General features: G+C 46.5%; 1 protein-coding gene across 1 annotated transcript; it reads right to left on the reverse strand.

Moving 5' to 3' along the window:
* Nucleotides 1–366: 366 nt before the first annotated feature.
* On the reverse strand, nt 367–8,915 carry LOC143375015 (trehalose transporter 1-like protein). Its single transcript, XM_076823705.1, has 5 exons — nt 8,575–8,915; nt 6,960–7,016; nt 3,255–3,390; nt 2,645–2,964; nt 367–2,132 (listed from the first exon to the last, which is right to left on the reverse strand). The coding sequence occupies exons 1-5, from the start codon at nt 8,617–8,619 to the stop codon at nt 1,179–1,181; spliced, it is 1,512 nt and encodes a 503-aa protein (XP_076679820.1). The 5' UTR covers nt 8,620–8,915; the 3' UTR covers nt 367–1,178.
* Between the last annotated feature and the right edge of the window lie 3,803 nt (nt 8,916–12,718).

The following is a 12,718-nucleotide window of genomic DNA, read 5'->3' on the forward strand; positions in this document are numbered from 1 at the left end:
TTTTAGAGCGAGAGAATTTCGAAGAACGGCGATTGGCGAGTAATAGCGGGAGACCTTCGAAGCGAATGATCCCCTTCCGAGTAGGGCAGCACAGGGGTGCCTTCCGGTAGAGCATGGCTCTCGAAGGTCGCTTACGCGTAAGCTCGGGGTTCTCCCACTCTCGCCCGCGTCGTCAGGGATACCGCGCGACGCTAGCCCGTCATGGCAGTCTTCGTAGCGTCGCGCGATCTCCTTGACAACAGGAGGCACGCTGCGCGAAATAAAGATTGGAAGGGGAAGCAGCCGCGTGAGGGGCCCCTGCGCTGGAGAGCCCCTCGGTAAATGGTGAACCACGTGGGGCAGTTACATCGCAAACTTCCGAGCTGATAACGTTTCGTACAAACAGCACACTTTATTCTATACAACAGCATTCAAACAGGTAGCGTTATATTACTCTTCAACGTTGATTGGTAGGTCGGTTCATAAATTATAATAAAATTACGCGAACACATACACAGGTGGCAGAATATTGTTGCACAACTTGGCGACGTCGTTTACAACAAATATGACACTGTTAAATAAGACGTAAGGCAAGACTTTGGTCATGCGACAGGTAGGTAGGTAGATAGGTACATACTAACTGGTGTTTCAAGAGGGCAATATTAATCGTGAGTAGCGCAATGCGAACATTATCGGACTGTAATTAAATATTATATATCTCCCGATCTGATATTTCAGGGAAAGTTCAACCGTGTACCTACACAGCTTCCCGTTGTTCTTCGAGGGTGAATTCTCTTTGCCCTAAAAACGGGCCCTGTGGAGATTTCGAAGAGGACAGTAGCTGGCAGGAGAAAATCTTGTGCTTGTACCTCCAGAAGGAGGAGTTCCACTCGGAAGTTCCCTTCTATCCTCCTCAAACCGGAGCTGAGCCGAAGGCCGTCATCTTTCACAGACACGAGTAGTTTAAACGGTATGGAAGAAATCCTCTGGTCCTCTATCTCCGCCATTCCTCGACAGAGTTGACAATTTCCTTTCACTCGCCACGTCCAAAACCTTGCTTCGATCGCCTACTCGAAAAAGCTTCCAGAGAAGAGGAGCTGTCTGTCCTTCGCAACCAGCTCCTCCCATTTCTCTCGAGATTACCTCGCAGACCTCGCAATCAAATCTTCCCCACGAATCTCGATTAGCTACGTCCCGATCTACACCTCCGCGGAAATGTCTTTGAGGCTGACGATCTTCTCCCCATCGGCCTCGTCGCGCCGAGGCTCTTTCCTCCTCGAGAACATGTCCTCGATCTCCCTCAGGGTCTTGCCCTTTGTCTCCGGCAGAAAGTAGAAAACGAACAAGGTGCCAGCAAGCGACATCGCCGTGAAGAAGATGAACACCCCGTGCCTGCCCATGGACGCCTCCAAGTCTGGGTACGTCTTCACTGTTATCGAGCTGAATATGTAGCCGATGCACGAGGTCAGGCCGGTCAGCACTTCCTTCACCTTCGGCGGGTACACTTCGCCCACCATGGCGAACGGGACCACCAGGAAGCCCAGGGTGCTGGAGAAGATGTACATGAGCACGCAGACAACGGGGATCAGGTTACTACCTCCGTTCCTCGCCAGGTACCCTCTGTCCTCCATCAGCAGGTAGATGGACAGCACCGCCATGAAGATCGTCATCCCGGCGCCGGAGACGATCGACGGGATCCGTCGACCGAATCTGCCGGACACCCCGGCCACCAGCACCGTGGCCACGAACCTCGTGAATCCTATCAAGACGGTGCCTAGGTAAGGGTCTATCGTAATCCCCGCGCTCTGTATGATGTCCACCGCGTAGTAGACCACCACGAAGATGCCGGAGAACTGCTGGAAGAAGAAGTAGCTCAGCATAATGGCGAACGGCATCAGGGCGTTCCTTTTCAGCAGATGCTTCATCAGGTTCTGCTTCTTCCTCTGGGGTCGCTGCACCAGCTCGTGCAGCAGGCTCGAGGGCAGCCGCGCGTCCTTGGGGACGCCGCGGAATCTCTTGAGGGTCGCCATCGCCTCGTCCAGGCGACCTCGGTCACGCAGCCAGATCGGGGTTTCTGGGACGACGGCCAAGGTCACCGCGGCCGAGACCAGGGGGAACAGGGCGCACATCAGGGCCACCATTCGCCAGTTGTCCTTTTTGCCGGAGTAGAAAATCGTGGACACGTAAGTAAAGGCTCTTTTTCTTTTACACTCTGAGAGTTTGAACTTTGTAAGATTTATTCCCGTATTTCTTGTAGGTACTGATCCTCCGTCGTTTCTCTAAAGATTCTACGGAGGAACAGGCTTGACTATTTCTGTGGGAATGTCAGAAACCTCTATAAGAGGGAGCACGGACTAATGGAGAGACCTGGGAGAGGATTGACGTTGGTACACCCGCGGAGATCGCGCGGCTTCGAGTTCCCCCGTCGCCCGAGGTCCTTTTTTTCCGTGGCTTCCGCAAATAGGATTTACGAAATCGGTTCCTACCGGCGGGGTGTGAAGACGGGGGTATGATATCGGTTTCCGTTCTCGAAATATTTATAAAGACCGAAATGATGTTATAATTATTATTATTATTACTGTTAAACGGGTGGACAACCTCCTTTCGCTTCTACCGCCCCATTGCGTTTCCGACGCGAGTTCAGCGTAGAGAAGTCCAAACATACCTTGAACACGTAGCCGAAAATGTACACAATGAGGACACCGATGGCGATGGACGCGCTGGTCCAGGTGACCATCGTGGCGCGCCACTTTGGAGAGGCCACTTCGGCGCTGTAAAGGGTGGCTGGCACAGAGGCGCAGCCTGTCGCGAGTCCTGATATCAGTCTACCCACGAAGATCTGCTCGTAGGTCCCAGAAAAGTAGATGACGAGCCAACCGACGATGGACACTAGGGACGTCAGCACTAGGCTCAGCTTCCTCCCGCGTCTCATCGCGTAACTGGAGAGTATGCAGCCGAAGGGGATTGCCAGGGCTGTCGCGGTCGCTGTCAACGGGGACATTATACTAATTTAATTATTAATATTTCGATCGCGTAACGTTTGCGATTCGTATGTACTATATGTATATGATACTTGGACGTGGTGGGAGATTTTTAAATATTCAAAGCAGAGCTGTGCGAACCTATGTGATTCGCCTACGATTCGCCTAGGCGTGAGTAGCCCGCTTTGGATTTGGGACTCACGCGAGATCTGTACTTCTATTTCCTTCAATTTTCAGCGGGATTAATCACGAGAATTGAGCGAGAAAGAGAGAGAGAGAGAGATTGGCACTGACCTATCCAATTGGCTTGGAACTTGTCGATTTTCACGTCGCTGGTGGGTGACATCAGTGGTCCCAGTGCAACGGCACTGTAGCCGAACGCCATGGAGGGTCCCAGGACGGACAAGTTCACGCACAGAGACATTATTATCTGAAAATTAATCGCTGGTTAATCATTGCGATGTGACATTTCAATTCGCACTCTTTGCTACTCGTTAGCTCAGTTTGAATGGTTTGTTCCAGTAGCTACGAAGAGCAGAATCGGTAGCCGCTACTTTAAAATAAGTATTTTTGTCCCCAGCGTTGTTGCAAAGCGCGGAATAATAACGTTCATCGATTGGTCGGGAGCTGGAAATTAGAATGGGGTTTTAATTTATTACGCCGTGGGAAACCTTGAGGGGTATTACACCGCGCGCCATTAGCATTTCTGGGACAGCGCATTGAAGTCGCCGCACGTTACATAAACGTGTTCCTGCAAGCCTTGTGGCCCCGACTCGCGACGAACAAATTCAGGACTCCAAAGCAGCAGTAATCAACTGCGTTAGAATTTGTGACTATTAACCTGCGCGATGGTTTGCACAGAAACGAGCTGTCGATGGATCGATCAGCGAAGGAAAGTGTAATTACTGCGATTAAAGAGGAGCGATCCTTGTACTTGACACATCACCAATCAGAGTGATTATCATTGCATTGGTAGGTAAGCGATTCTATTTTCAAACGCGTTAATGTGGCGTTTATTTGATTCCGGGCAGATTGTCGTGCAACGAGATAAACCTGCACGAAATTGCGCACCCAAGCAAGGGGTTTCTGTAAAGGGAAAAGAGAACTGGAGTTCGTTCTTTAAATGAGTTTCTATAATCACCGAAGTTTACTGAATTTGCATTGAAAACAGATTCCGGCTCCCCACAGGAGCTGAGATAAACTCTTATATAAGCGATAACTCGGAGATAGAATATAGTTTATAAGTGGAAAATTTGTAGGAGGCTTCGATGGAATTGTCGATCTTGATCGATGAAACGCCCGATTAACAAAACCGTAACGTCGTGACTATCGCTCATGAATTCGATTAAACGATTAATTTACGAATAGCAAACAGAGCTCAGAGTATGTCTTAATAATATCAGCACCGATAATCACCGATATCGCCATTTATTCGCGTGTAATTCTCTCACGATCGTTAGGTAGATATCAGCGAATTAAACGGCCGCGCACTTTCAGCGTCCAATTCAACGGAGATAAGAAGAATCTTACAAATATTTACCACCAACGAAATTCTAGGAAGATCGACTTTAAAAATTCAAATCAATGAAAGGCTTGCGTTGCGGTCTAATCATTGATAGCGGTAGGTACAGGTACTGTAACTTCTCCATTTCGTTAAATTTATTCCCTTGGTTCAGATCAGGGCTTGAAACGGTTCCCAAAATAACTGTTTAAAACTGTTATACAAAGGTTCTGATTAAAACGCAGCGACAATAATTAATGATATCAATTAGGGAAAAGTCGACAAAAGAATTGACTCTAGAACCGTTCCGGAACCGATATGGAACCGAAAAAATAACGGTTTTGGAACCGATACGAGGAAGGAGATAGGAACCGTAACCGAAACAGATAACAGTTGGAAATTTCGGTTCTGCATAACAGTTGGAAATTTCGGTTCTGCATAACAGTTATTCGGAATAAAGGTTCTTCGTAACCGTTTGGAGAACCGAACTCGATATTACAACAGTCTTCAAGCCCTGGTTCAGATCGTTAATATTAAAAAAATCGACAAGTAAGCCGTTTCCCATAAACAAACCCTTCTATCGATGGCGCGCAGAAATAAAAAGCTAATCAGAGAGGATTTCGTTCCTCCAGCATCCCCGCTGTCGCGTCTCCTCTGTGACCAACACGGAAACCGGTTTAGGAGAATGAGAGGATCGCTGAGAGAAGAAGCGCAAGGCAGCGCCGCGGTGTGTGATTAAATTAAGCCTTGAAGTGTCACCCGGAATTTACGTAAAGCCTGCGTCAAACGTTCGATAATATCACGGTACCTAGCGGTTACGCAAATCTCTCTAATAGTTAAGCTCGCGCGTGCAACTCTCCACTCTAACGCATTTCACTTCTCTACCTGCACCTTCCACTTCTTCAAGCTCCGACTTTCGGCAAAACGGAGGGAGATTGCCGAAATCGCATGAAAATGCTTTCATGAAAAAAGGATGTAAACTCCGCGCCGAATCGCGCCGTAGTAACCGCTGTAAGCGCCAGAATAATTTATCTTATTTCCTAGGGCCGTCGCCCTAGAAAATAAGTGATCGTATTAAATATTAATATTGAATCGCTTGAAAAGAAGATACTAAAAAATTTTATTTCTGCCACTTACTACAGCGTTTGCCATTTCTATTAATCTGACTACCTAAATGTCATAAATCCGAGGCAGTGACTCGGAAGGGTGAGTATTGCGCGATTTCTTCACGGTTCCTTGCGCGTAACGATGAACGAGGCGATGAAGAACGAGTGAAAGAAATTCAGAATCACTGTCCGCGGAGCGTGATTCATTAATAATTGAGCGGTTGAGTGATTACCCCGAGTTTCGTGGCGATTAATTAAGCGTGACGCAAGCACAAGGATCGCGAAAAATGATGCGTGCAACTGCGCACGCAGCGTTCCGCGTAATTTATTACACAGATAACAGGCATCGAGGATTTTTTACGTAACCCAAGGTGTAAGCTCGATCCTCTGCGTTCCTACGAGTCTCTCCCGTCGCGCAACACCCGCAGATCGTAACTCGATCTTGGAAAAGGTCTTGACGAAGTGCCATCGATATGCCCCCCGTTCCTGTGTCGCCAGACAGTTTTCAATCCTCCCCGACCGAGGGGCCCTGAAGGCATTCTTTAAGCATTCTCTAGTAAATTCTGGCAACTAATCTGCTTCTGCTACTCAGTCGACTCAGGGTCCAAGCGCACGCATCAGTTTCGTCAGTGTCAGTGGTAAAAATTATTATTCCCTCGTTTTGGAATGGAACAATTTCATTGTACGCGGGACCATCAACACTGACGGCACTGAGCCGTCGCGGCATTGATACGCGTGTGCGTGGACCTTTATGGAGTCAGGAATCCCTAAAAATAATTTATCCCATTAAAAAGTGACAGTCCACAGTTGTGGAGTGGAATAATGGCGAGGCAAGGTAAATCCGAAGGAAATTGCAGAGTCCTTGTGGAAGACACTGTAAATGCCAAAAATCGAATTCTATAGGTACCTACTATAGCATTACCATTGGCACGTAGAACAATAATAATAATTTCCAATGAAACTGTTGAAGATAACCGTTTATGTAGGTTCAAATCTCACCATTCTATTGTAGTGGTATTGCGTTATAGCTAATAAGAGTGGGGGGAGATTTTTGATTTGTCTCCCTGTTAAGGTCGAGGACGCTCGCCTCGTGCGGAACACAGTTGTAGAGGATTCGCAGTGAGAACAACAACTGTAAACTCTCCCTATCAGTTGACAGATCCAAAGTTTCTTTTTTGTTAAAATATACTTTCATTATTCAATGAAATCTTAACAGAAACTATTCGTTCAATTTTGGCACTTGCAGTGCTTTCTGCGAGGATTCCATTGTCCTGTCTGAAGGAGTTGAAAATCAGTGACGCTCGCTCTCACCCCCTTTCTTTTCGTTAAAACGAAACGCAAGCAAGTGTATGTTTTTAGCATTGTTTAAATGTCTTGAACAAATATTTTCACCTGATAAGTGACCCCTTTCTTCTCCCTCCTCTCCTCCTCCTCGATGTCAGGCTCCATCTGAATAAGAGAAACGATTATTTGTCAGATTAAAAAGATTTCACGCTCGTTTCGCTCTTACTTCCACTGTAACATGCATTCGCGGCGCGAGTAAGCCGGCGTTAAGCCACGCCTGTTCCACTTCTGTTTGCTTTCTCGAACGCTGTGCAAAGTGGCAGACGATAACTAAAAATCGTTGATAACCCTGTTGCACAACGATCCCGCAACGACAGGTATCATTATTCAAACTAATAATTAAGAGAAGCCGATGTATCGTATCGTATATATTCGAGTCGCCTCCCATGAACGTTGGCCTGCAACGCGCTGCTTGCCGTCGAGAAAACCCTCCGCGTTTTATACGTACTGGGTCAGCGTTTTATCCTGCAACCCGCGCTCGCGTGAACTTGTAAAGTGGCAACAGCGCCTCACGGACGCATTCCACTACAACCACGCACCGTCCTGGCGTTCGGAGAGCTGTCAGCGACCGCTGGACAGCAGTGACGCCCGAGCTTCGAGAATTTTGGGATGGTCTCTTTCAAATTAACGTAGCAAAAAGGTATTCAGAATTTCCCGGCCCGAACGCCAGGACGGTGCGTGGTTGTAGTGGAATGCGTCCGTGAGGCGCTGTTGCCACTTTACAAGTTCGCGCGAGCGCGGATTGCAGGATAAAACGCTGACCCTGTATGTATGTATATATATATATGTATATAGTGCGTCACTGAGTCGAATAGTAGATTTATATATCTACTATTCGACTCAGTGACGCACCCAGAGAGGGCAAGGACCCTGTCACCCCCCAAAAAGGGGCTTTGTAAAAAAGAAAACCGGATTTTATTCATTAGATGAATTTTTATAATCATATAATGAATCTTATTGAATTTCGCAATTTAGCAAGTACGCCTACGATGGAAAAAGGCTATACCGTAAACTCGGGGAACATTGGCATGTTTTTCGAACATTTTGCTATATAATATAAAAATTAATATTTTTACATTTGCTTTAAGTATCCTGTCGTAACATTGCATCATTTGTAAATGCACTACAAGTGTAAAAATGCAGAAAATTTTTGCCCTTGTCCTTCTTTAATGATGTTAAATACCTGCCGATGTTACCCCATAACCGGGTAACATTGACACATTATAAATAGCACTAAAAAGTTAAAGTTTTACCACAGCTGAACTTACATTAACACTTAAATTTTGTTTCTTTTTATGTTCAATGTACCCACTTTACTTTTATTTTTTTATTTTATTATTTCTTTATTTTTTTAATTAACATTTTTATTCTTATTTTACATCGCATCGTATGTGATGGTAATTAAAGTGCGAAAATGTATACAATTCTTTTCCTTTGCCTTTTTATAAGATGTTAAGTAGATGCCAATGTTTATAAGATGTTAAGTAGATGCCCGTACTGCCAAAGTTCCCCCGGTTTACGGTAGCAGCGCCTGGTTGCAGTATAATTACTTTTTTTTTAATTACTCTAGGTATATCGACGTACGAAGGAATAGATTTGACAGTAATTTTCGAGCAGTTTTGTAGAAGGCTATAAGAGTATTTGGCAAATAACGCGTTGTTACCTTGGTCGCGGAGTGTCCCTCCACGTGGCCAATCGAGCTGGTCATTCCGTTTACGATTCGCAAGTCTAATCCAGCGACTGAAACGAGGTTTCTCCGCGCTGAATACTCTTCTCAGACAGCTTCGTATCGTGCAACGTTAAACCGCCTCTTGTCGCGATAACCTTTGTTTTATCGCGGCCCAATGCTTAATCCTTTGATCGACTACTTTACAACAGTCTTTCGCGCTGCTCATCTTTTTCCTTCTGGTCACTTCAAAGCGATAAAGAGGCACTTCGATCGATCTCTTATTATATACTTATCTGGATGTATCGTTGAGGAGTTTGGTGGATTTTTAACGCCCCCCTCGCCCCTCCCCCCATCCCCAGTTTGTCCACGGTGAATCACCAAGCAATTAATGTCCGATTTGAATTACGTCGCCGATTAAGAAGCACAAGCGGCGAAGGCTCAGAATTTCACCATTACCAGCTCTGCTTCTTCTTCTCCCCCGAATTCCTAGGAACAGCAGTAATAGGTCCCCCGCGTAACCAAGCAGAAGTTCACCGAAGCCAGAAGTCGCCGAGGTGGACGAGCGGATACCTGCCTCCAAAGCAGCCAGTCCACTTTCCCCCAATTAGAGACGCTTTTCCTCTCGAACTCATCCGACACTTTCTCCATAGACTCATTTCCCGCGCACTTGCAGCTTCCAAAGTTCAATCGAACGCCCTCTCGATCCCCTACATTCAAAATGAACACAGACGAATGAGATATCTCACTGCGCTCTTCGAGTCTTCAGAAACTCTTCCTCGCTACGAAATTACCAAGAATTCCCTCGAAAGCCCACGGAGCATCGCAGCTTCCACCCACCGTGGACGTGTCGAGACTCCTTCCTTTCCGTCACTGTATATATTTATTGGTAGAACTCCAATTACCCCTTGGATTTCTCAAGAACTTGCCACACGGCTCGCGAAAGCCGCTGCCCCTCGAATTCCGCTCCGCTCGAGGGCCCGGCCTCTGTGGGACCAGGGTGGCACCTGGCTGCGTCTCCTCTTCCCTCCTTGGTCTACGCGGCGAATGGCACTAGGTGGTTGCAGCCGACAGAACCGCCACTCGAAGACTCGTTACTCACGTCGATGCAAGTCCGGTTTTATCTGCCGGCGACGAGCGTGTTCCGTTCTTCGTTCCCGACCGCGTTCTCGGGGACCACTCGCGCCTCACGACCTCGGCGAGATGCTCCGTCGTGCGTGTGCGGGAGCGTGCCGCCCGCTGGACTCCGTCGCGGCGGCCACCGTGGAATTGGGCAGATAGGAGGACCGATCGCGCGGCGGCTGGTCTGTTAGGATTAGATGAATCAACGGGTAGGGGCTTATCCGTTTGAGGATTTCTGGTCACGGTATCTCTGTGCGAGAACGCGATCGGGTGTGTGTGTGTGTGACCCAGACCTTTGTTACAGAGAAGCGGCTAGTGCTAGGTTCTACTTGAGGGTTCTCCGGGGCTTCTCGAGGGAATGCGCGTGATGGTTGCTGAGAAGGGGTCGCCGAGGGTGGACAGAAGGGGATTTGTACGTAGGGTGGTAAGTAGGTCGCCGCAGCCTGGGGTGGCAAATTTTCGGCGAAAGAAATTCGGAAAGCTTGAGGAGGCTTGAGACTACTTTAAAAACAATTCACTAGGGTAGGTGTACCGTTTGTGGCCATTGCACTGTTTTTGGCCATGTGCATAATTATCTTATTTTTTGGGGGATGAAGATGATGCCTGCCATTTGAAGTATCCAGTATTGGGAGGGTATGTGGAGCTTGAAAGCCATTTTAAATGGTGCTTGTAGAACCAAATAGGCCTTGAAAAGCACTTCCCTGAGTGCAAACAACGTAACAAAGGAACTCTGCCTTTTGCAGTCTCTAGATATGTCAGCGATAAATTATTCAAGTCTCTGATGTGGTTGGATTCATGGATCTCGAGGCTCTTAAGGATCACCAAGTAAACTTGCTATCCAAAAGTAAACTCGAATAACATCCAGAAAAGCTAGTGCTGTTAACAAAAAAGGTCCAAGTCCTATAAATCGGTCCTATTGCTCTGAAACCAGAAGAGTCACGTTCATACGGAAACGATGCAGAGTTCACTGTACGTAATCTCTACGTATATTTAATCAAACAGGCCTTGAGTGAACGTCACAGGTCGATCTCATCTTTGTCGGCAGCTTTTCGTCGCTCAGGGGCCACCCGATGACACACGCATAATTAATCAAAGCCGATTAAAACGAAGCTAAGCCCTTTGAATCATTTCAACCGACTCGCGACGTAACTTCCTCCTCCAATGATTCATTTACACCGACATGTTCTGCAAAAGCCGGGCATCCCCGATGACGGGAGGCTATAAATAATTAGGAAGGAGGATTATTAGACGAATCATTGGTATTTATATTCGGCATCCACTGTTCGAGAAACAAGTGACATACATCATTAACATTTTTTAAGGGATTTTTTTAAGAGAAACCCTCGAGTTTTATTAATTGAAAACTTTCTGCCTATATTTCTACGTATTTAGGCAAGATTTAACAAAAAAATTAATTTAAAAACACGGTACTAAAAACTTTAAACGCGTTTTTCTCGAAACAGTGTTCTCAAAACGGTGGGACCTGTATTTCCGAAAGTTATTATCCGATTCGACTGAAACTTTTTTTATTTTGAAGAATATACTTCTGGCTAGGAGGGAAACCAGAAAAAAATACGAAAAGTTGAAAATTTATCATTTTCAAAGGCGTTGAAAGGGTGAAAAATATAGGGAAAAGTGATTTCAAACTTCAAGTGTCGTTATTTCCTAAAAAAAATGTAATTTTTGTAAATTTTCTGGTTTCCCCCCTACCCAGAAGTATATTCTTGAAAATAAAAAAAGTTTCACTCGAATCGGATAATAACTTTTGGAGATATAGGTCCCACCGATTTGGATGAATTTTTTGACGCCTTGACTTTAACGACTCCCCAGTGCCGTCTGCATTGATTAATTATAAAAGAAAAAACATATTTCTATAATTTAAGACATCCTTAGTACAATGCAAAAAGTCCCATTAAATTATATATAGTAGTTTTCCTTTAATTAATTCCTAAAGATCAACTGTTTGTTTGGGCTCTAGACCGGAACGTCCCCTTAAACTCAGGCTTCCTGCGCTACAGATTTATTCGGAACTCTAGAGTCTCTGCAGTGGCAGCCAAAGGGAAGCTCGAAGCTCTCCAATCGGCCAGCAACCGAGCTGGAAAGCGCGCGCCGTCGCGTCGACGGGACGGCAGCTCCCGTTTCCGTTTCCATCGTCGATGGCCGTCACACGCCGACGACGCGGAGGAACACCAACGCGCCGAACACTGACCTCCCTCTATTACTACTTGGTCGCTGTGTCCTTGGCCTTGAAAGCAGAACGTGTTTCGGGAGATGAAATCCAACCGCCGACAGGTGGAACGATAATTGCTCGGACGGTCATCGTAGAGAGGTACGCGCAAACCTTTACTTTCGCTCCGTTACGGAATCGGAGAACACTCGCAGCGATGAAGGAGAAAGAAGGGGTTGGGGAGGAGGGGGTAAGGTGTGGAGGAGCACGCTGGCTGCTTGCGCGTGTGTCGGGGGCTGGTGGACAACAAATAATCGCCAAGTGGGAAAAGAATGAAGGAGAAATGGTGTGGAAGTCTGTTTTAGGGGAGGGAGTTGAAAGGGTGTGAAGAGGGTGGAAGGGGATTCCAGTTTTGGAGATTTGGGAGAGGAACGAGAGGAAAGAGTTTGAGATTTGGACGGAATCCAAGGAATTTGTCTGCAGAATTTTCAGAGATTTGTTTTAGAGATTTGTTGGAAGGGACGATTTTTGAAGGGGATCATTTTGAGGGGGAATTGTGGTTCGGGAGGAAAGGAAATTTGACAGACACACTCGGGTGTTTAGGAATCTTTAATGAAGATAATTTTTGCATTTCGATTTGGGGGGTATCTAAGGAATTTTTTAGACAATCTTCAGGAGACTCGTTGTCTGGGGAGATTTGTTTTAGAGTTTCGTTGCAAGGGACGATTTTGGAAAGGGGTGCAAAGCAGGTGGGGGTAGTGGGAGGAGGGTTGGAGAAGAAGGAAAATTGGATTCTTTAACGAAGGTAGTACTTACCTAACTGTTGCATTCAACTCTTCTCCCCTTGTCACG

Source organism: Andrena cerasifolii, chromosome 12 (genome assembly GCF_050908995.1).
Source record: "Andrena cerasifolii isolate SP2316 chromosome 12, iyAndCera1_principal, whole genome shotgun sequence".
Lineage (NCBI taxonomy): Eukaryota > Metazoa > Arthropoda > Insecta > Hymenoptera > Andrenidae > Andrena > Andrena cerasifolii.

Bases quoted from the DNA above. Each gene is read 5' to 3' on its own strand.
- LOC143375015 (XM_076823705.1), bottom strand. From the start codon at position 8,619: ATGACCAGCTCGATTGGCCACGTGGAGGGACACTCCGCGACCAAG. The intron at 2,965-3,254 runs GTCAGTGCCAAT...CCCCGTTGACAG, and splicing joins GTTCCAAGCCAATTGGATAG to CGACCGCGACAGCCCTGGCA. The intron at 2,133-2,644 runs GTATGTTTGGAC...TCCGGCAAAAAG, and splicing joins TTTTCGGCTACGTGTTCAAG to GACAACTGGCGAATGGTGGC.